This window comes from Carcharhinus amblyrhynchos, unplaced genomic scaffold (assembly GCF_965287045.1).
Source record: "Carcharhinus amblyrhynchos unplaced genomic scaffold, sCarAmb.v2.hapA scaffold_790, whole genome shotgun sequence".
NCBI lineage: Eukaryota > Metazoa > Chordata > Chondrichthyes > Carcharhiniformes > Carcharhinidae > Carcharhinus > Carcharhinus amblyrhynchos.
In genome coordinates, this window is record NW_027650530.1 from 40152 (window position 1) to 63326 (window position 23175).

The 23175-nt window shown below is 51.1% G+C and overlaps 2 protein-coding genes across 2 annotated transcripts; one reads left to right on the forward strand and one right to left on the reverse strand.

Annotated features, from left to right (window-relative positions):
• The first annotated feature begins 2007 nt into the window (after nucleotides 1–2007).
• atg12 (ATG12 autophagy related 12 homolog (S. cerevisiae)) lies at nucleotides 2008–8510 on the forward strand. The gene is made up of 4 exons (XM_080184549.1): nucleotides 2008–2205; nucleotides 3716–3852; nucleotides 7077–7139; nucleotides 7752–8510. Exons 1-4 carry the CDS (start codon nucleotides 2046–2048, stop codon nucleotides 7809–7811), a joined length of 420 nt encoding a protein of 139 aa, XP_080040675.1. The 5' UTR covers nucleotides 2008–2045; the 3' UTR covers nucleotides 7812–8510.
• A 101-nt stretch (nucleotides 8511–8611) lies between these two features.
• LOC145340122 (germ cell-specific gene 1-like protein) lies at nucleotides 8612–19125 on the reverse strand. Its single transcript, XM_080184548.1, has 5 exons — nucleotides 18799–19125; nucleotides 16178–16222; nucleotides 13812–13964; nucleotides 11575–11686; nucleotides 8612–8998 (listed from the first exon to the last, which is right to left on the reverse strand). The coding sequence occupies exons 1-5, from the start codon at nucleotides 19097–19099 to the stop codon at nucleotides 8707–8709; spliced, it is 903 nt and encodes a 300-aa protein (XP_080040674.1). The 5' UTR covers nucleotides 19100–19125; the 3' UTR covers nucleotides 8612–8706.
• Between the last annotated feature and the right edge of the window lie 4050 nt (nucleotides 19126–23175).

A 23175-nucleotide genomic window follows, 5' to 3' on the forward strand; every position in this document is an offset into this window, starting at 1 on the left:
GGCAGGCCTTCCTACACTTACTCTCCTTGGGCAAGTCGTAACCTGGAATCCCGCTCCAAACCGCTTGACTTAACCTAGTTGCATCGATTAGCGTTCGGTTCTTTTTTCGTCGCACTTTTTACCCATTCACAGACAATACAGTATTCGCAGCGCGCTTTGCATGCAAAACTCTACCCTTCAGATCAGACTCAGTCTCTCAAAATGTTTTTCCCAATTTAGTTTTACCTATGCAGGATGTTCTTTGGGTTGGGGAGATCCAGGACTAGCAGAGAGCCGGGTGCGCCGGGCCTCGAGATCCCTTTTTCCGACAACAAGGATTTACATGCAATATAAGTCTGCTCACCTTGCCGTCAGAATGCCGGCTTTGGGATGTCCAGCCCCAGTCGGACCACCGTCTCCGCTACTCCTTCCAGATGCTATTTTCTGGGCGATTTCCCACAACACCCTGCTCGCAGCGCCAATTTTGTCGTGGTTCCCCAAGACGACAACTTATTTAACCCGATTAAAACAGAGAGTCTGAGTTGTAATCTTCCAAGCAATAGGCTTTATTTCCCAGTACAAGAGAAATACAGCCGGGAGGTCCGGAACACTCCACAGAGCCCTCGGCTTACAGTCTTTTTATGCACATTTCAGCTCCATATCTCAAGATTCTTATCTCGCTTTTACAATGCGACCTCGTTTAGCCACCATTGTTTCTGTACTGACCCCTTATTTACCTTGCATGAGATTGGTCACCCATTGTTACATCTCTTTTCCTCTCGAAACCATGGTAGTTACATCCTTTGCCCTTATCTTTACGACTCTGCTTGTACAACAATAGTGGTTTAGCTGACTTAGGCCGAATGTGAAGAAAAACATGCTCACTTTATTCTTTCTTGCTTGTTACGATCATATATTAAGCTGGACAGCTGTATAGTACCCATTGTCTCCCCAAGTGACTGCTGTTTACTTTCATTCGGGTCGCATGCACTGATTTCATCAGCTATACTTGATTATGTGAAGTAACCTACTAGTCCCATCCTATCACCCATCCTAAATCTATTTCAGGAAGACACTCTAATACTATCCGTGATTCCATATTTCATACCCAGTTTAGGTACAATTGTTCAGTACAAATTCTCTGAGTACAAACATGCTTACATACTGAGTACAAATTTCCTTACACCTTCACTAAATTTAGTGCTACCAAATAAACCTGCTGGACTTTAACCTGGTCTTGTGAGATGTCTTACTGTGCCCATCCCAGCCGAACGCCAGCATCTCCACATCATGACTAACTTTGGGGTGGCACAGTGGTTAGCAGTGCTGCTTCACAGCACCAGGGACCCAGGTTCAATTCCCGTCCTTGGGTCACTGTGTGGAGTCTACACGTTCTCCCCGTGTCTGCGTGGGTTTTCTCTGGGTGCTCCAGTTTCCTCCCACAGTCTGAAAGATGTGCTAGTTAGGAGCATTGGCCGTGCTGAATTCTCCCTCAGTGTTACCTGAACAGGCGCCAGAGTGTTGCGACTAGAGGATTTTCACATTGCAGTGTTAAACGTAAGCCTTACTTATGACTAATAAATAAGCTTTACTTGTGATATCACCAAGTTCTACAACAGTACACTCACCCACCGCCGACAAGTCATCAAAATATTGGGCACATAAATACCCTTTTCCTGTCACATACTGAGCTGATCTTTCTCTGCAGCCTAGCAATGACTACATTCTGCAGTCTCTCCTTCTCTATGTACACTATGCTTTGCCTATATAGTACAGAAGAAACAATACTTTTCACTGTATACCAACACGTGACAATAAAAACATCAAATCAAATAGTTGAGGTCATTTACAAGTGGGAAGAAGCTGCAGGGGGCTAGCAGCAGGAAAGTAATGGGCTGAGTGATACTTTGCCCATTACAACTCAGGCTACTTTGCCAGTAACAAATATGGTCGACAGGTATCCTCCACGCATGCACACTTCCCAATCCGACTCATTGAACTATCGCCCCAGTCTGCCAGCATACAAACGTCACTTCCGGCGCGGCCCCTGTCAGCCTCCGGATGAAATGGCGGACGCCGAGAACGAAGGAGGTGCAACAGCGGACGGGGACGGAGAGGTCGCACCAGCGAACGGATCGCCCAGTGGGCCGGCGCCGCCTCCCCCTCCTGCTTCTCCTTCATCGACGGTGGCGGCTGAGGAAGCGCAGGCCGAACTGAAGAAGAAAAGTGAGAATTCAAACACTCCGGCTGCCACCACAAGATGGCGGCCGTCTGCTGACGGAAAGTCCGGCTGCTGCTGCCCACGTGATGGGGGCGATGCTGATTGACGGGGCTTTCGGCCAATGGGCGGTTGTCAATCGGCAGTCATTAGCCTGAGAGCGGGCGCAGGCATGTGAATGACGCATGCGTACCTTATTGATCGACACGGGGCGGACCAATCGGGTTTGTTAGTGTGGGCTCTTGAGCGTGAGGAATGGGTGGGGTCCAACTTGGGGGGGCGTACTGATTGGCCAACGTTCACGGCTACAACCAATGGGGAGCCTTCTGAAGTCAGAGTGACAGATGGAGGGAAGTGTGCCGCAGTGATTGACGTCTCAACTGACCAATTGGCATCGGGGAACTTGTCCTGGTGGCCAATGGGCGTCGAGTCGAGCTTGAGGTGGCGGTTCTAAGTGATAGTTAAACGGGCCAGTCACGTGGTGGGGGCGGGATGACTTGACTGACGTGCTGGCCGACCAATCAAACATTACTCTTGGTGCTCTTGTCCAATAGGGCGTCGAGAATAGCGCGTGCCGGTGGACAGGAGAGGCAACAATGAGCGGCCATTTGGGGCGGGACTGGAGAGGAGGGTCAAAGTGGGGTTGAAGGGTCAAGGGGCCGCAGGGAGAGTGGTCAAAGTGGGTGGGAGAGCGGTCAATTGGGTGGGGAGAGCAGTCAAGGTGGGCACGGGAGAACGTTCAAAGGGGTGGAGGGTGCGGTCAAGGATATAGTCAAGAGGTTACGGAAGGATGGTTGAGGGAAAGTAGGGGAGTAGCTCAAGGGAAAGGAGGAGAGTAAGTCTAGGGTGGGTAGGTAGAGGAAAAGAGAGTTTGCAGCTTCAGGGAGAGTAAGTTGGATGAAAGGAGGAGAGTAGCTCGAGGAAGGTAGGTGGAGGAAAATGAGGGGAATATCTCTGGCAAGTATGTCGAGGCAAAGGGACACCACGTCGAGGGAACGGAGGGGAACAGTTCAAGGGAGAGTTGATTGAAGGAAAGGAGGGAAAAGCTCATGGCTGAATAAATCGAGGAAAAAGGAGAGTAGAACGAGGGAAAGGAGGGGACTGGCTCAAGGGAGAGTAGGTTGAGTGAAAGGAGGAGAGTAGCTTGAGGGAAAGGATTGTCCTAGCATGAGAGTGAGAGTCGTAGCTCGAGGGGAGATGGGTGATGGGAGTATAGCGTGGGTAGGGGTTGGTGAGAGGTGATTAGTTTGAGGAAGTATTTCTAGAGTGCAGAGGAGATCCAAAGGAGGAACAGAGACGACATTGAGTCACAAAAGGTAATAGAGGAATGTCCAATATATTGGGTGTTTGGGGGGGGAGGTGGTCAATAGGCCGCATCTCGATCCTCAATAGGGGAGGGGTGCTCTTGCTGATAGTGAGGGAAGTGTGGGCATGGGGGGGGAATTGGTGAGTGGTTAATATGAGCATCCGGACTCCTGTAACCGTTCTCTGTCTGCCTTGCTGTGTTTTCCCCGACAGTCGATGTGCTCCTGAAGGCTGTGGGTGACACCCCAATCATGAAGCAGAAAAAATGGACAGTAGAAAGATCACGGACGATCCAGGGGCTCAGTCAATTCATCAAGAAGTTCCTCAAGGTGGAGACGGCAGAACAGCTGGTGAGTGGCAGAGAGAGAGAGCACTCCTCAACCTCTGACGGTGCGGCGCCCCCCTCGGCGCCGACCCTCTGACGGTGCGGCGCCCCCTTGGCGCTGAGCCTGGTGGTGGGGGGGTGGGGGAGTGTTGTTCTGGATGATTACACTCAATGACCCAGCCTCCTCTGGTAATGAATTCCACAGATTCACCACCCTCTGGCTCAAGAAATTCCTCCTCATCTTCGTACTAAATGGTCGTGCCTTTATTCTGAGGTCTGCTCTTGGATCCTAGTTTTCTCCACTAATGGAAACATCTTCCCCACATCCACTCTTTCCAGGCCATTCTGTATTCAGTAAGTTTCAATGAGATTGCGCCCGCCCGCCCGCCCGCCCGCCCATCCTTCTAAACGCTATTGAGTACAGACCCTGATCCTCAAATGCTATTCACAGGTGTTCCATAAGAACATAAGAAATAGGAGCAGGAGTAGGCCATCTAGCCCTTCGAGCCTGCCCCGCCATTCAATAAGATCATGGCTGATCTGTTGTGGCTCAGTTCCACTTTCCCGCCCTCTCCCCATAACCCTTAATCCCCTCTCTAATCAAAAACCCATCAACCCGCGTCTTAAAAATATTTAGTGAGGCAGCTTCCACCACTTCAACGGGCAGAGAATTCCAGAGATTCACCACCCTTTGAGTGAAGAAATACCTCCTCAACTCCATTCTAAACCGCCCCCCCCTTTATCTTGAGGCTGTGCCCCCTAGTCCTACTGTCTTTTTTTTGAGCGGGAAGAGTCTCTCCACCTCTATCCTATCCATCCCATTCATCATCTTATACGTCTCAATGAGATCTCCCCTCATTCTTCTAAACTCTAACGAGTACAAGCCTAGTTTATTCAGCCTCTCCTCATAGCTCAACCCCCTCAACTCTGGTATCAGCCTAGTAAACCTCCTCTGCACTCCCTCCAAGGCCAAAATATCTTTGCGCAGGTGCGGCGCCCAAAACTGCACGCAGTACTCCAGCTGCGGCCTCACCAATGCCCTATACAGCTGCAGCAAGACCTCCCTACTTTTATATTCAATCCCCCTCGCTATGAAGGCCAGCATCCCATTCGCCTTCCTGACCACCTGCTGCACCTGCAAGCTGGGTTTTTGCGACTCATGCACAAGGACCCTGAGGTCCCTCTGCACCGTCGCCTGCTGCAGTTTTTCGCCACGTAAGTAATAGTCCTTCCTTCCTTTATTCCTACCAAAGTGGACCACCTCACACTTGCCAACATTAAATTCCCAGATAATAGAAGGTTGTGGTGGTGTTTTGGGAAGTGTAATGAGAATCTTGTGGGGGGTGTGGATTTGCTGACTAACCCACAGCAGTTGTTTGGGTAGCGTCTACCACTTGTGGTTAGAGTGTAGGGTGTCTGACCACAGTTAACCTGTTGGTTTATAGAGACTATGTAGTTATCTAAAACAATAGAGTATGAAGGAGTTTGGGGATAGTTGCAAGATGAGGGAGTATTTAATGAATGGCAGGACACTGGGAAGCTCAGAAGAATAGCGGGATCTTGGGATATGTATTCCTGAAGGTGACACAGCAGGTGAATAGGATAGTTAAGAAGGCAAACGGGACACTTACTTTTATCTGTCATGGTATAGAGTATAAGAGCAAGGAGGTAATGGAGCTGTACAGAGCGTTGGTGAGACCACAGCTGGAATACTGCATGCAGTTCTCTCACTATAGGAAGGAGGTGATTGTACTAGAGGGGGTACAGAGGAGATTCACCAGGATGGAGCCTGGGATGGAGCATCTGAGCTGTAAGGAGAGAGGCTGGGATTGTTTTCTCTGGGACAGAGAGTGGGGAGAGAGGCTGGGATTGTTTTCTCTGGGACAGAGAGGGGGGGAGAGAGGCTGGGATTGTTTTCTCTGGGACAGAGAGGGGGGGAGAGAGAGGCTGGGATTGTTTTCTCTGGGACAGAGAGGGGGGGAGAGAGGCTGGGATTGTTTTCTCTGGGACAGAGAGGGGGGGAGAGAGGCTGGGATTGTTTTCTCTGGGACAGAGAGGGGGGGAGAGAGGCTGGGATTGTTTTCTCTGGGACAGAGAGTGGGGAGAGAAGCTGGGATTGTTTTCTCTGGGACAGAGAGGGGGGGAGAGAGGCTGGGATTGTTTTCTCTGGGACAGAGAGGGCTGAGGGGGGAGATGATTGAGGTGTGTAAGATTATGAGGGGTATGGACTGGGTGAGCAGGGAGCAGCTGTTCCCCTGGGTTGAGGGGTCGGTCACGAGGGGGCAGAGTTTTAGGGTGAGGGACAGGAGATTCCGAGGGGATTTGAGAAAAACCTTTTCACTGAGAGGGTGATGGGAATCTGGAATGTGCTGCCTGGGAAGGTAGTGGAAGCTGGAAACATCACTACCTTTAAAAAAAAATTGAATAAGCTCTTGAAGTGTTATAACATTCAAGGATGTGGGACAGATGCAGGGAAATGGGATTCATAGAATCATATTGTGCTGGAGAGGTGCTTTGGCCTATAGAGTCTGCACTGATACAGTACAAACACCTACCCCCCAGCCTAATCCCAATTCCCAACACTTGTCCCGTAGCCCTGAATGCTATGAAGTGCCAGGTACTATTTTAAGAATGTGAGGCATCCCGCCTCTACCCCCATCCCAGGCAGCGCTTTCCAGACTCTCTCTCTCTCTCTCTCTCTCTCTCTTCCCCACCACCACCACCACCGCCTCAAACATCCTGCCCCTCAATTTGAACTGATGTCCCCTTGTGACTGACCCTTCCACTCGGGAACAGCTGCTTTTTATCCACACTGTTCGTCTCCCTCATAATCTTGTACGCCTCGATCAGGTGGCCCCTTATTCTTCTCTGCTTCAACAAATTCAACGCTCCACCAGTGTCCTCTGGCTCCATCTAGTGACTTTAGTGGTAAATATTGTGGGTACAGACCTCGTGGGCTGTAGGACTCTGAGGTAGATTTTGTAACTTGCATTATCTGTGTAAATCTGTCTATATGAGTGAGGATGTGACTGGGGTAATGGGTTCGCTCGTTCTATTAATCTTCTCAGCTTTAATAAACATGATATCCTTTTGCTAAAATTCAGTTGGCCACTCAGCAAATCTATTCATCCGTGTCACAAAGCTTAAAAATAAAAGTTTGAGTCCTTGGAGCTGGGGTTTCGCTCCAGGATCTGTCTGAGCACCAGTAACAGCAGCTCGGCTTGTAACACTCTGCCCTCTCTTTTCCAGTTTATCTACGTGAATCAGTCCTTCGCGCCTTCCCCGGACCAGGACGTGGGTACGTTATACGAGGTATGAACTCAGTTTTCACAGCGAGCCTGGTATCTGATCTGTCGGGGCAGAGGGTGTCACGGAGATTGGTTGGGGGAGTGGGGGGATGTTGTCTGAGGGAGTGCTGCACTGTCGGGGGTAGATGTATATACTCTAGGATTTGAGCTCCATAATCCAGGCTGACACTCCCCCCGGTGCCAGTACTGAGGGAGTGCTGCACTGTCGGGGGTAGATGTATATACTCTAGGATTTGAGTTCCATAATCCAGGCTGACACTCCCCCCGGTGCCAGTACTGAGGGAGTGCTGCACTGTCGGGGGTAGATGTATATACTCTAGGATTTGAGTTCCATAATCCAGGCTGACACTCCCCCCGGTGCCAGTACTGAGGGAGTGCTGCACTGTCGGGGGTAGATGTATATACTCTAGGATTTGAGTTCCATAATCCAGACCGACACTCCCCCCGGTGCCAGTACTGAGGGAGTGCTGCACTGTCGGAGGTGATTGTATGTGATACACTGGAGGGGATGCTTTAGGAGTGGGTGGCACTTGCATGTGGGTCGGACTGTATGAAGCCAGGAAGCTCTCTTTCTCTTGCCCCACTGTGAGTGAATCCCTCCTCTCCTTGTCTGCAGTGCTTCGGAAGTGATGGGAAGCTGGTGTTACATTACTGCAAGTCGCAAGCCTGGGGCTGAAAATGGGCCAGACATTTTCCAGGGAGCTGCGCTACATCACCGTTCCCCACAACCCCCTGCCTCACCACCCTGTTCTGCCACATCAAGGAGCACCAGGCTGGGACCCCTCTGTGGGAGAGAGTGGGCTGGAGTTGGCTTTTTCTCTCTCTCTGAGATGGAATCACTGTTTCCACCTCCCTGCTGTTGTACGTCGATTGTGTGTGTGTGTGTGTGTGGTTTCTTGCACACCCAGGCTGTCGGGGATGGTCTGTGCCCTTCACTCCACTTGTCGGATGTCCCTTACTGTGATGCCTGCTTCATTGACTGGGTTCGTGAATGCCAGCGGAGTCTCGGGGTGTCTGAGGACTCAGAAATGCCTGCACCAGATTGAACATTCACATGTATCCCCTTTAAACAGTGTCAACTGTACTGGCTGTAAATCCTGCTGTGTGTCTCTGTGTATCAGTATGTATCTCCCCCTGGGTCTCTGTCTCTCTCTTTCTCTTCCCATACCCCTTTCCTCTGCTTCCCATCCCTGGTCTCTTTCTCACTCTCACGTGTGTCTCTTTTTCACTCTCTCCCTGTCCACCCCCACTCCACAGTGAACCACAATGAACTCAGAATGATTGAATCTCTTATCTGTGTGTGTCAGTTCTTTAATGTCGGGAGAATTATGTTAAATCTGTAATAAAACAATTGCTTGTATATAGAGCAAAGCCAGAGGCTTGTGGAATCATTCAGCTCTGAGGCAGCAGGCTCTCTGTCTCAATTACGATGTTGGTTTGGGTGAGGGGATGGGGGGGTTGCCCTTGGCACAGTGTGACACAGGTGGAGCAGAACTCAAAGACATTGCCATTCGCTCCTGCCATGCCCCCTCGCAGTGCAGGAGATCCGGGTCACTTCCCGCGCTCCCAGATTAACACGCTTCCTCCTCCTCCTCCAGGGAGATGTTGAAACTGGCGCTCTTCCCTGGAGCTGGTGCAGCCTCGTCCCGGCCACCCTTCAGCCCACCTGAGCTCCCCTCGAGGGAGAAGATGGAGCGCTGCCAGAGGAAAGGGGCGTCCTCAGGGTCAATGACCAGACTGGGTCCTGGGATGGCACTCTCCTCGATGCGCCTGGCATACTTGAGTTGGGCAATGATTTTGCTGTACAAGTTCAGGCTGGTCACTGCTGATACCATGCAGCAACTGAAGGCGAACCAGGCCAAGCTGGGAGAGACAGAGCAATCGCAGTTACAATCATCATCCTCCTGTTCAAATCCCTCCCTCGCTCCTTCCCTCCCTATCTCTGTAACCTCCTCCAGCCCCTACAATCCTCATCCTCCTGTTCAAATCCCTCCCTCCCTATCTCTGTAATTCCTCCAGTCCCTACAATCTTCATCCTCCTGTTCAAACCCCTCCCTCCCTATCTCTGTAATTCCTCCAGTCCCTACAATCATCATCCTCCTGTTCAAATCCCTCCCTCGCTCCTTCCCTCCCTATCTCTGTAACCTCCTCCAGTCCCTACAATCTTCATCCTCCTGTTCAAACCCCTCCCTCCCTATCTCTGTAATTCCTCCAGTCCATACAACCTTCATCCTCCTGTTCAAACCCCTCCCTCCCTATCTCTGTAATTCCTCCAGTCCCTACAATCATCATCCTCCTGTTCAAATCCCTCCCTCGCTCCTTCCCTCCCTATCTCTGTAACCTCCTCCAGTCCCTACAATCTTCATCCTCCTGTTCAAACCCCTCCCTCCCTATCTCTGTAATTCCTCCAGTCCATACAACCTTCATCCTCCTGTTCAAATCCCTCCCTCGCTTCTTCCCTCCCTAACTCTGTAACCTTCTCCAGCCCCTACAATCCTCATCCTCCTGTTCAAATCCCCCCCTCCCTATCTCTGTAACCCCCTCCAGTCCCTACAATCCTCATCCTCCTGTTCAATCTCCCCTCATTCTTTAAACTCCCGACAGAGGTGTGGCACATGCATACAATAGTGTTGGGGTGGGAGAATGGGGTCAGGTTGAAGTGAATCAGTGGGAGTTACCACAGAATTGATGTGGCCTAAAATGCTCTTTGCTTCTCATTATTAACACTTAATCCGTTTTGAACTTCAGACGCTAAGCTGATGTATCCAATTTGGCAAACCTTGTAATCCTCCTTTGTGAACAGGATCTCACAACAATCACAGAGCTTCAGTGTAGAGGGAGCTTTACTCTGTATCTAACCCCGTGCTGTACCTGTCCTGGGAGTGTTTGATGGGGACAGTTTAGAGGGAGCTTTACTCTGTATCTAACCCTGTGCTGTACCTGTCCTGGGAGTGTTTGATGGGGGACAGTGTAGAGGGAGCTTTACTCTGTATCTAACCCTGTGCTGTACCTGTCCTGGGAGTGTTTGATGGGGGACAGTGTAGAGGGAGCTTTACTCTGTATCTAACCCCGTGCTGTACCTGTCCTGGGAGTGTTTGATGGGGGACAGTGTAGAGGGAGCTTTACTCTGTATCTAACCCTGTGCTGTACCTGTCCTGGGAGTGTTTGATGGGGGGACAGTGTAGAGGGAGCTTTACTCTGTATCTAACCCCGTGCTGTACCTGTCCTGGGAGTGTTTGATGGGGGACAGTGTAGAGGGAGCTTTACTCTGTATCTAACCCTGTGCTGTACCTGTCCTGGGAGTGTTTGATGGGGATAGTGTAGAGGGAGCTTTACTCTGTATCTAACCCCGTGCTGTACCTGTCCTGGGAGTGTTTGATGGTAAGAAGTCTGACAACACCGGGTTTAAGTCCAACCAATTTATTTGATCATAAACTCACTTGAGGCCAGAACTCTTCATTCACCTGACGAATGGCAAACCCCTAAAGCTTGTGAGTTTACTATCAAATAAATCGGGTGGACTTAAACCTGGTGTTGTCAGACTTCTTACTGTGTTTACCCCAGTCCAACGTGGCATCTCCACGTCAGTGTTTGATGGGGCAGTCTAGAGGGAGCTTCACTCTGTATCTAATCATGTGCTGTACCTCTCCTGGAAGTGTTTGATGGCAATAGAGTAGCTTTATTCTTCATCTAACCCTGTGCTGTATCTGTTCTGGGAGTGTTTGATGGGGTAAACACAGTAAGAAGTCTCTCAATACCAAGTTAAAGTCCAACAGGTTTATTTATAGTAAATGCCACTAGCCTTCAGAACTGGCTGTTACTTTGTCAGATGGGTGGGAGTTCTGATCACAAATATAGCATATAAAGACACAAACTCAATTTACTTGAATATTGATTGGAATGTGAGTCTTTACAGCTAATCAAGTCTTAAACATACAGAAATGTGAGTGGAGAGACCATTAAACACAGTTTAAAAAGATGTGTATTGTTTCCAGACAGGAAAGTTAGTGAGATTTTGCAAATCCAGGCAAGTTGTCGGGGTTACAGATACTGTAACACGAACCCAAGATCCTGGTTTAGGCCATCCTCGTGTGTGGAACTTGGCTATCAGTCTCTGATCAGCGACTCTGTGTTGTCGTTTGTCGTGAAGGCCACCTTGGAGAACACTTACCCAAAGATTAGAGGCCAAATGCCCGTGACTGCTGAAGTGTTCCCCAACAGGAAGAGAACACTCCAGCCTGGTGGTTGTTGAGGGTGTTCATTACTCTGTACCTAACCCTGTGCTGTACCTGTCCTGGGAGTGTTTGATGGGAACAGTGTAGAGGGAGCTTCACTCTGTATCTAACCCCGTGCTGTACCTGTCCTGGGAGTGTTTGATGGGAACAGTGTAGAGGGAGCTTCACTCTGTATCTCAGCCCGTTAATGAGAGTTATACTCACTGGAACGACCATCCATAGTCCCATGATTGTGGCTTCCAATCCTTTGGACCAAGGCTGACAGTAACATGGAACACCGTTGCGTACATCATGTGTCCCACCATGCCGAGGAGTCCTAGCAAAGCCGGAAGTGAAACATGAGTGTGAGTTCCCACAGGTATAAGGCAAAATGTCAAATTTCAAATGATATGTACCCGAGAAGGGAGCTAGTCGACTGGTAGGTCAGGTCAGTCAACTCAATATTGGGGTGGGCATCGTGGCCAAAATAAAGGGGAGCGATGGGTTCCCCAAATTCCCTGGCAAAAAAAAGGCACAAGGCTTGAGCAGATTCCTTTTGTAGAAGACTTGTCGCTTTGCAAGAATGTATGCCACTCTGAGTGCGTATAAATGAGCCACATTCTCGGTTCACCTGATTTGGTGAAGGCAGCAGCTGGTATATAGCTATCCATGTACTCAGTATTATTCAGCAATTGCTGCCCAGTCAACCAGATGACCAGTCAGCATCCCTCTCCTCCCCTGGTGAAATTGTTGTTGGTATTCCTTGGTAATGTGCCTCTCCAGCTACAAATAATACATCTTGACTTTCCCTCTGGGAAATCTGTGTCCCTGCTTGGACTGGCCCAAGTGTACCTCCCCAACTCCTGGCGATGGGAGAGGGGGGCTGATTCTTAACAGCCCTCAAGTGAGCGTTGTACACCATGCACATTTACATTTGATAAACCCATCCTTGCCTTTCAAAGGCCAGTATTTAATGTCCCTCGCCGTATACCCCTGTGAATTGCACAATCATTAAGGCTATTCAACCCCTTGTCTCTGTGGTGGATCTATGAATGAGCAATCTGATCAGTATTGCTCCTGCATCTCTCTGTAAATCTTTCCCCATCGAATATTTCTCGAATTCTCCCTTTTAAAAGTTCCTGTTGAATCTGCTTCCGTTGCCCTTTCAGGTAGCGCCTTGCTGATTGCCTTTAATTGTGTCCCTTGTGGTCCCCGACCTTCCTATCGCTGGGAACAGTTTCTCCTTATCCACTTTCATCGCATACCTCTTCTTTGAACGCCTTAATATCAAGATAGGTGGAAGGACGGGTTGTGATGAGGATATGGTGATTCTGCAGGGGGATATCGATAGATTGGGAGACTGGGTGGAAACCTGGCAGCTGGAGTTTAACGTGGGGAAGTGTGAGGTCACGCACTTTGGTCGGAGGAATCAAAAGGCAGATTATTATCTAAATGGAGAGAGACTGCAGGTGAGTGAAGTACAGAGGGATCTGGGTGTTCCAGTGTATGAACCACAAAATGCTCGCGTGCAGCTCCAACAAGCTGAGAAGGTAAAATGGTATTTTATCCTTTATTGCAAAGGGACTGGAGTTTAAAAATAGGGAGGATTTGTTGTAATTGTACAGGGTGTTGGTGAGGCCTCTCCTGGAATACTGCGTACAGTTTTAGTCCCCTTACCTAAAGAAGGATAGAGTGGTATTGGAGGCAGTCCAAAAGAGATTCACCAGGCTAATCCCTGGAATGAGAGGGTTGTCCCATCAGGAGAGACTGAATAATCTGGCTCTGAATTCCTCGGGGTTTAGAAGAGTGAGGAGTGACCTTTTTCAAACATATAAGACCCTGAGGGGGGTTGACAGGGTAGATGGTGAGATGTTTTCACCAGTGGGAGAGTCTGGAACAAGGGAACAAAGCTACAAGATAAAGGACCAGATATTCCTAACTGAGGTGTGTAGAAATCTCTTCTCCCAGAGGGTGGGGAAGCTCTGGAATTCTCTGCCCCAAAAAGTGCTGGAGGCTGGATCATTGGAAGTATTTAAAGTGGAGATGGGTAAATATTTGATAGTTTGGGGAATAGCGGGCTGTGGGGAAGTGACACAGAAAAGGAGCTGAGGCCAGCATAGATCAGCAATGATGGGATTGAATGGTGGAGCAGGCTCGAAGGGCTGGATGGCCTCCTCCTGCTTCTGTTTCTTGTGTTGAGGGTTTTTACAGTCAGAAAAGACATGGCATGCACATGTGGATTCAAAGTAACATACAACAGGTTTTATTGAAAAGGTGCTGTCTGCTTAACCTGTTCCGCTCAAAGGAGAACCCACCGCTCCCCTCCCCTCACACGCGCGTGTGCACGCACACACCCCACCACCACCACCACCCCCGGAACTTGTCTCTCTGCATGAACCGAGGACCGCAGCCCTGAGTCAATCTCATCCATCTCTCCCCTTCCTCTGAGGAAGGGCACTCACCAGATAAGACAGTAAAGATTGCAGCAAAGGAGCTGATTTTCAGAGTGTCTGCCACAGTCCTTGAGTACAGGAGCTCCAGGCACATGAGGAGGAAGCCAAAGCTCAGGAAAGCGATGAAGAGGCTCTCTGAGACAATGGCAAACCACAGCACCCCTGCAAAATAAAGATCAGTTACACAGCAAGGAGCTGGAAGGAAGGTCAGGGTCTTTGTTGACATTGTAGCTGTTGGCAGGCGCGAAGGGCTAGATGGCCCACTCCTGCTCCTGTTTCTTCTGTTCTTATGACATAAAGTGCCATTGCCCTTCCCAAAGAGAGAATCTAATCATCTCCCTTTGAGATTCAATGGTATTACCATCACTGAATTCTCCCACTATCAACATTTCGGGGTTACCATTGACCAGACACTGAACCAGACCCAGCCGTATAAATACTGTGGCTCCCACAGCAGGTCAGAGACTGGAAATCCTGTGGAGAGTAACTCACCTCCTGACTCCCCCCAAAGCCTGTCCACCATCTACAAGGACACAAGTCAGGAGTGTGATGGAATACTCCCCACTTACCTGGATGAGTGCGGCTCCCAACAGCACTCGAGAAGCTCGACACCATCCAGGACAAAGCAGCCCCTGCTCGATCGACACACTAACCCCCACCTTCAACATTCACTCCCGCGGGGGCAGCCATGTGTACCATCTACAAGAGAAATCTTAGAATCCCTACAGTACAGAAAGAGGCCATTCAGCCCATGTGTACGATGCTGAAAGTGCATCTTAACCAGGCCTATCTTTCTCTGCCACCCTGCCTGGGAACTCTGCATTTAGCCTGGCCAATCCACTGAGCCCTAAGCATCTTTGGACACTAAGAGGCAAATTTAGCATAACCAATACACCTAACGTGCACATCTTTGGAGTGTGGGAGGCAACAGGAGCACCCGGAGGAAATGCATAGAGACACGGGGAGAATGTGCAAACTTGAGGCTGGAAGCGAACCCAGGTCCCTGTCGTTGTGAGGCAGCAGTGCTAACCACTGTGTCACCACGTCACCCTAACAGCACTGTGGCTGTACTTACACCACATGGATTGACTAATGTCCAATAACAATCCTGGAACTCCCTCCCTAACAGCACTGTGGGTGTACCTACACCACACGGACTGACTGATGTCCAATAACAATCCTGGAACTCCCTCCCTAACAGCACTGTGGGTGTACCTACACCATACGGGGACTGACTGATGTCCAATAACAGTCCTGGAACTCCCTCCCTAACAGCGCTGTGGGTGTATGTACCTACACCACATGGAACTGGCAGTAGGTCCAAGATGGTAGGTCACCCACGACCACCTCAAGGGGCTATTTGGGATGGGAATGAATGCTGGGTCTGGCCAGTGACGTCCACATCCTGTGAATGAATTAACTAGAATCATGCCATACCAACCAGCCAGCCAGTGCCCCGCCCCGCCCCGCCCCCCGCCCCATCCCCCTCTAACCCTGTGTCTCTGATGGGGTTCAGAGACATGGAGCTGGGGGAGGGTTGTGGATTGGGGGGAGTGTGGGTTAGATGGGGTGCAGTGCCTGGATTGAGCTCCAAGAGGCCTATCAGGCTTCTGCAGCTCAGTCTGTGATAAGCTTTCTCGAGCTTGATCAAGCAGGTAGACATTTGCCCCAAAGTCCGTCTCTTCACTCTCACTGCTTGCTGAAAAGCACTGGGGTGGGTAAGGAGACTGACTTATGTCAGGATCCACCCTCAACCCCCGTGTCTGACTTCACTTCCACCTTTTCCAGCCCTAGAACTCAGTCAGAGAACCAGGATCCAACGTGTGTCCATCAATAGTTCTCTCTCCCTCTCACCCCACCACCGAGGCCAGTACTGAGGGAGTGCTGCACTGTCGGCGGTAGATGTATATACTCTAGGATTTGAGCTCCATAATCCAGGCCGACACTCCCCCCAGTGCCAGTACTGAGGGAGTGCTGCACTGTCGGGGGTAGATGTATATACTCTAGGATTTGAGCTCCATAATCCAGGCTGACACTCCCCCCGGTGCCAGTACTGAGGGAGTGCTGCACTGTCGGGGGTAGATGTATATAGTCTAGGATTTGAGCTCCATAATCCAGACCGACACTCCCTGGGGGTGCAATATTTTTTCCTCCAGCCATAATACTAAAGGAATCCGATGATCTGGGTCGTTGTCACATTGTTGTTTGTGAGATCTTGCTGTGCACTAATTATGTTTCCAACAGCGAGCACGCTTCTGAAATGCCTTACATCAGCAGCGAGGGGCTTTGGGACGTCCTGATTGGGTGACAGGGGATAGAGCAATGAAAATGTTTGTCAATATTGTGAAGAATGGTATAAGACAGGCTAGACTCACCAAGTTCCGACTCCGGTGTTAGCTGAATGAAACTGCGGCATTTCACTGCAAGAGACAGAAAAACACACAATCTGAGCTCTGATAACCTGCAGACAGCTGAGTTACAACACTCACTGTTTTCATTCACACTGTCTACTGTTTTCCTGGTCTCTCCTGCAGACTTCCCATCTCCCTCTGTCTCTCTCTCACACCATGTGTCTCTGTCTCTCACTCTGTTTCGCCTCTCCCTCTGTCTTGTTCCCCTCTCAGCCTCCCTCTCTCTCCCTCTGTCTTACCCCACTCTCCCTCTGTTTCACCCCCCCTCACACACTCTCCCCCTGTTTCGCTCCCCACTCTCCCTCTGTCTCACCCACCCCTCCCCCCGTCTCATCCCCTTCTCTCCCTCTGTCTCACCCACCCACTACCCCCCCATCTTGCCTTCCCTCTCTCTCCCTTTGGCCCTTGCCCCTCCATCTGTCTCACCCTGCCCCCCCCCCTTTGTCTTGCCTCCTCTCTTCCCCTCTCTCATCTGCCCCCCCTCTCTCTCCCTTCAGCACCCTTTCTCTCTCGCCTTCTCTCTCTGTCTCGTCCCCTCTCTGCTTTTCTCTCCCTCTCTCTCTTTCTCACCCCTCCCCCCTGCCCTCCCACCTCTTGCTCGCTCGCTGTGTCTCTCACTCTCTCTCTGCCTTGGTCCCTCTCAGTCAGTCCCATGTGGTGTAGGTACACTTGCTCTCCTTATTCTTTGCCTTTCCCTAATTCTCTGTCACTATCTCTCTGTCTCTGTCTCCCCCCTTGCCCTGTCGTTTCTCTCTCTCTCTCTCCCTTTCACTTGATCTGGCATCTTCATTCCCCCTCTAATCTTCTACGTCCCTTTGTCTCCCGGAGATTAAGGCCTGATCTGATTGCTGTGTTTAAGGTGATTTAAAAGATTCAAGTGTGTTTTGATTCTTATGGAAAGAAGCTAGTGGATTGAGAATGAGAGGGTTCTGGAATGTTCTGCATGGAACTGGCAGCTTCAATCAAGGCATTTGCGAGGGCATTGGATGATTATTAGATGAGAAACTAGTACGGTCTATAATAAATCCATTTTCCAACACTTGCTCCGTATTGGATGTGATGGTGTTTCAGGTGCTCATCTTAACACTTCTTAATCGTTGTGAGAGTTCCTGCCTCTACCACCCTTTCAGGCAGCGAGTTCCACATTCCCACCACCCTCTGGGTGAGATGGTTTCTCCTCAAATACCCTCTAAATCTCCTGTCCCTTAGCTCCTTCCTATCCACTCTGTATTTGTCTCTTGTCATTTTGTACACCTCGATCAGGTCCCCCCTCAGCCTTCTCTGCTCCGAGGAAGACAGCCCCACTCTAACCAGCCTCTCTTCACCCCTGAAACACTCCAGGCCGGGCACCATCCTGATGAATCTCCTCTGCACCCCCTCCAGAGCAATCACATCCTTCCGATAGTGTGGCAACCAGAACTGTGACCTAATCAGTGTTTTATAGAGCTCCATCTTAACCTCCCCTGCTGTTATATCCAGGGCAGAGGGATATCAATAAACCACCTTGCTCATCAGGAGAAACTGTTTAGACTCAATAGGCCAAATGTAAAATTTGATTCTAATTCACTCACTCATTCGTACCTACACTACACAGACTGACTGATGTCCAATAACAATCCTGGAACTCCCTCCCTAACAGCACTGTGGATGTACCTACCCCACATGGGACTGACTGATGTCCAATAACAATCCTGGAATTCCCTCCCTAACAGCACTGTGGTTGTACCTACACCACATGGGATTGCAGCAGGTTCAAGATGGTGGCTGACCCATCAAGGGGAATTAGGGATGGGCCTAGAATGGAGAATGAAATCTCTGAGTTGGGGCGGTCTCGATCTCTCTCTCGCTCTCTGCATGGCTATGAACCTGTATGGTTGAGGCTCCTGTGTTCAGTACCACACCACACTTCCTCGCCTCCTCCCTCCCCCCTCCCTCTCCCCCTCCCCCCACACCCCCTTGCCCCTTCACTACTGCTCCCCCATTCCCCCTTGCCCCCCAACTCCGCCTTGGCCCCCACCCCTCTCCCCACACTGACCCTCATCCCTCCACCCCCCTCCACCACTCCTTGCCCCCCGTGCCCCTCCACCCTCGGCCCCCCACTCGCCTTCGGGCCCCACTCCCCCTTGGCCTCCCACTCCATCTTGCCACCTCCTCACCCTCCCACTCTCTCCTCACGCCCCCACTCGCCCTCCCCTAACTCCCCCAACCCCACTCCCCCTCGGCCCCCCCACTCCCCTTCGGACCCCCCCACTCATCTTTGGGCCCCCCCACTCCCCTATGGCCCCCCAATCCCCCACAGCCACTCACTTGCCCTCGCTTCTGCCACAACCTATCTCTCCAACTCCCCCTCCCCTCAACCCCCCTTTTGGCACTCTCCCTCGCTGCCCACTCCCCCTCCCCCCCACTTAGCCCCAATCACCCTCACCCCCACTCCCCCTCACCTCCCGACTCACTCTTCTCCCCCACTCGCCCTCCCCCCATTCATCTTTCCCCCACACTCACCCTCACCCCACCCCCAATCCCCTCCCACTCCTCTTCCCCCACCCTTCTTCCCCTACTCCCTCTCACCCCACTCCCCCACTCACCCCCATTGCCGTGTTCCTCGCAGGAATACCAGAAGCCGGTGTGGAAATAGCGAGATGTGAAGCGATCCTCTCCGGTCTCCCAAACATACTGGACCGGCTGGTGGAGGCTGGTGTTCTGGGGGAGGCTGCCATTGCCCGAGATGCAGTTCTGGAGCCGGACAGCCGATAGGCAGGCAGGTTTGACTACCTTGTGGGTGCCCACACACCAGTAGCTGGTACCAAAGGCACAGATCGATGCCAGCAGCCCCACCGAATTCAGTGCCACGGAGAGCGAGCGGCGAGATGAGTAACTCAGCTTCATCACAGCCCCCAACTCCCTGCCACGCACCCCGACACACCCCAACGCACCCCAACACACACTCCGGCACACACCCTTACATACCCTGAGACAGCACCACGACTGCCGCACTCTCTCCTCTCTCAACCACCTCAAACTCAGATCGCAATATCGCTCCCTCTCCTCCCTGCCCAGTCTCTCTCTCTCTCTTTCTATGTTTCTCTGTGTCTCTATGTTTCTCTCTCACCCTCTCTCTCAGTCTCTCACTCTCTGTTTCTCCCTCTCTGCCACTCTCTCTTTCTCTCTCTATCTCTGTGTCTCTCTCTCTCTGTCCCTCTCTCTCTCTCTCTGTCTCTGTCTCTCTTTCTCTCTCTCTGTCTTTATCTATCTCTGTCTCTATCTACCTGTCCCTCTGTCTCTATCTACCTGTCCCTCTCTCTCTGTCACTGTCTCTATTTATCTCTTCTCTCTCTGTCTCTATCTCTCTGTCTCTCTCTCTGTGTCTCTGTCTCTCTTTCTCTCTGTCTCTATTTATCTCTGTCTCTGTCTCTCTGTCCCTCTCTCTGTGTCTCTCACTCACTCTTGCTGTATCTATCTGTTCAGAAACCTCAATTCTGAGAATGTGGAAGATTTAAGAAGATCAAGAGATTAGGTCAAATTGTATTGCGTGTGACCTCCACAGTGAAGAATAGGACATTTACCCATCTCTCTGTGCTGGTGCGCCTATTCAACAGGAACCCCCTCCTGCCTACCTCACCTCATCTTACCCCCGTTACCCCTGAAGCAGCGAACATTAGCGCCACACAAATGCCAGGCAATGACAAGAGCGGATCAAACATGTTTTCCCATGTGTCTGCTGCCCTTGTCCTTCTAGGTGGTAGAGGTGGTGGGTTTGGAAGGTGCTGTTGAAGGAGCCTTGGTGAGTCACTGCAGTGCATCTTGTAGATGGTACACACGGCTGCCTCTGTGTGTCGGTGGTGGAGGGAGTGAATGTTGAAGGTGGGGGTTAGTGTGTCGCTCGAGCGGGGGCTGTTTTGTCCTGGATGGTGTCGAGCTTCTCGAGTGTTGTTGGGAGCCGCACTCATCCAGGTAAGTGGAGAGTATTCCATCACACTCCTGACTTGTGTCCTTGTAGATGGTGGACAGGCTTTGGGGGGAGTCAGGAGGTGAGTTACTCTCGGCAGAATTCCCAGCCTCTGACCTGCTCTGGGAGCCACAGTATTTATACGGCTGGGTCTGGTTCAGTGTCTGGTCAATGGTAACCCCCAGGATGTTGACAGTGGGGGTTTCAGTGATGGTAATACCATTGAATGTCAAGGGGGAGATGGTTAGATCCTCTCTTGTTGGAGACAGATATTGCCTGGCACATTGTGTGGCGTGAATGTTCTGTGTGTAGCATTCCCACAGACAGTGAGGCTGAATGTGAGTCTCTAACACTGGACAATTGCAGTCTGTGGACAATGCAGCAACCTCCCCTTTAAGAGGAATTCTCCCAATACCAGTGGTGGTGATGTCTAGAGATCATTATCAGTCTTTTAATTTATTCCCTTGCCATCGCTTGCCGCTTGCCTTCTTTAAACAGAAGAGCGAGCAGGAGGATAGAATCAACTCAGTAACAGTTGATAACAGCGAGGACAGCTCAAAGTGTCTCAGGCAGGCTTTGAGAAAGGTTTTGCAGTGGTGCTTCACCACCACCCCCCACCCCCGGCATTGGAGAAATTCTTGCTGGTGTGCACTTGCTGCCTCAAAGTCTTCCCAATATCTCTTCACCTGATGTAGAAGACTTCCTGAGGCAAAGAGAGAGAGAGAGGCAACGAGAATTTGACTTGGTTTAGGGTTCCTGGTTTCTTTGCCGCTTTTCTCAGGTAAGTAAACAGATGGAAAAATTTGGCTTGGGGATTGATACAGGGCTATGGGGAGAGAGCGGGGCAGTGGGATTAGTTTGGGGTTTGATACAGGGCTATGGGGAGAGAGTGGGGCAGTGGGATTAGTTTGGGATTGATACAGGGCTATGGGGAGAGAGTGGGGCAGTGGGATTAGTTTGGGATTGATACAGGGCTATGGGGAGAGAGTGGGGCAGTGGGGTTAGTTTGGGATTGATACTGGGCTATGGGGAGAGAGTGGGGCAGTGGGATTAGTTTGGGATTGATACAGGGCTATGGGGAGAGAGTGGGGCAGTGGGATTAGTTTGGGGATTGATACAGGGCTATGGGGAGAGAGTGGGGCAGTGGGGCTAGTTTGGGATTGATACTGGGCTATGGGGAGAGAGCGGGGCAGTGGGATTAGTTTGGGGATTGATACAGGGCTATGGGGAGAGAGCGGGGCAGTGGGATTAGTGTGGGATTGGTACAGGGCTATGGGGAGAGAGCGGGGCAGTGGGGTTAGTTTGGGGATTGATACAGGGCTATGGGGAGAGAGCGGGGCAGTGGGATTAGTTTGGGGATTGATACAGGGCTATGGGGAGAGAGCGGGGCAATGGGATTAGTTTGGGATTGATACAGGGCTATGGGGAGAGAGTGGGGCAGTGGGATTAGTTTGGGATTGATACAGGGCTATGGGGAGAGAGCGGGGGCAGTGGGATTAGTTTGGGGATTGATACAGGGCTATGGGGAGAGAGCGGGGCAGTGGGATTAGTTTGGGATTGATACAGGGCTATGGGGAGAGAGTGGGGCAGTGGGGTTAGTTTGAGATTGATACAGGGCTATGGGGAGAGAGCGGGGGCAGTGGGGTTAGTTTGGGATTGATTTGCTGACTGTGTGTGTCTCTCTACAGTGTCCCTGGGCATAACACAAGCTCCCGAGACTCCAGCATGGACAGCCCATCTCCTCCAGGTCCTCCCACCGAGGGGGTCGCCTTCGATGCCAGCAGTGGAACTCTCCGCTTCCCCTCTGTGGACCCCTTGCACAGAGCCTCCCTTGCTACGGGCGACCTGGACCGCTCCTGCCACTGCTGTCTCCTGGCACTGGGCGTCTTTACGCTGCTGGTGGGAGTCTCGGCCATGGGGGTGGGACTGTGGCAGGAGTCTGCAGGCTCCAGCCTGTCCCTGCTGGGGTTTGGGCTGTTCGCTCTGGCCGTTCTCACCCTGGCCACCAGCTGGGTGACCTGGTGTGTCAGCCGGAGGCACAAACTGCACCGGAAGGAGAGTATGCAGGACCTGGTGAATGAGGTGCGGGCAGTTTGAGGCGGCGGCGGCGGTGGTGGTGTGTTGGGGGGGGGGGGGGGGGGTGCGGGGGTGCGGCGCCCGCCAGTGGGGAGGGAGAGAAGGGAGATCAAGATATTGATGCATTGTCTTGCCCAGAAAAAATACATTCCTGATGTCCAAATTTTTCCTCGCTGTCCATCCTGTCTCAATGTAGGCAATACTTGTTAGTTTTATACCCAGACAGCATTGATATAGGAAAATATACATACCTACCTCCCTCAGTACCGGCACCGGGAGGAATGTCGGCCTGGATTATGGAGCTCAAATCCTAGAGTATATACATCTACCCCCGACAGTGCAGCACTCCCTCAGTACTGGCACCGGGGGGGAGAGTGTCAGCCTGGATTACGGATTGACGATCAGTAGCTCTCTGCCCTGGCGGATAAACTCACTGGGATTTGATTTGATTTATTATTGTCACATGTATTGGGATACAGTGAAAAGTATTGTTTCTTGCTTGCTGTACAAACGAAGCATACCATTCATAGAGAACGAGAGGGTGCAGAATGTGATGTTACAGTCATAGCAAGAGTGTTGGGAAAGTTTGTTTAATTGCAGTTGAAGGAAGTTGCGGGGGGGGACTGGGTGTGTCTGCAGAGTTGTTAATTGTACCTTGTTGACAGATTGGTACAGTGAAATGGAGGCTATGATTAAATCTGTTGACATACTGTCCCAGCCTTGCTTCCTGTGTTTGATTCTTCAGGGCAATTAACTCAGGGCAGTGCCCAAGGAGCCTTGCCTGTCCATCGCAACGCAGTTGTTCATCTTCTGCGAGAGAAAGTGTCAAAAGCCTACCCCTTTGTGTTCCCATACTGCCTCTTAAAGGGGAGTTTACAATTTGGCGACTGAACCCAAGAGAGGATGCACTAGGTCCCGCTCTGTCCACGTCCTCTCTCAC

Bases quoted from the DNA above. Each gene is read 5' to 3' on its own strand.
- LOC145340122 (XM_080184548.1), bottom strand. From the start codon at position 19,099: ATGAAGCTGAGTTACTCATCTCGCCGCTCGCTCTCCGTGGCACTGAAT. The intron at 11,687-13,811 runs GTGAGTGCCCTT...CGGCTTTGCTAG, and splicing joins AATCTTTACTGTCTTATCTG to GACTCCTCGGCATGGTGGGA. The intron at 8,999-11,574 runs GTGAGTATAACT...TGTCTCTCCCAG, and splicing joins GACTATGGATGGTCGTTCCA to CTTGGCCTGGTTCGCCTTCA.
- atg12 (XM_080184549.1), top strand. From the start codon at position 2,046: ATGGCGGACGCCGAGAACGAAGGAGGTGCAACAGCGGACGGGGACGGA. The intron at 2,206-3,715 runs GTGAGAATTCAA...TTTCCCCGACAG, and splicing joins GGCCGAACTGAAGAAGAAAA to TCGATGTGCTCCTGAAGGCT. The intron at 7,140-7,751 runs GTATGAACTCAG...CCTTGTCTGCAG, and splicing joins ACGTGGGTACGTTATACGAG to TGCTTCGGAAGTGATGGGAA.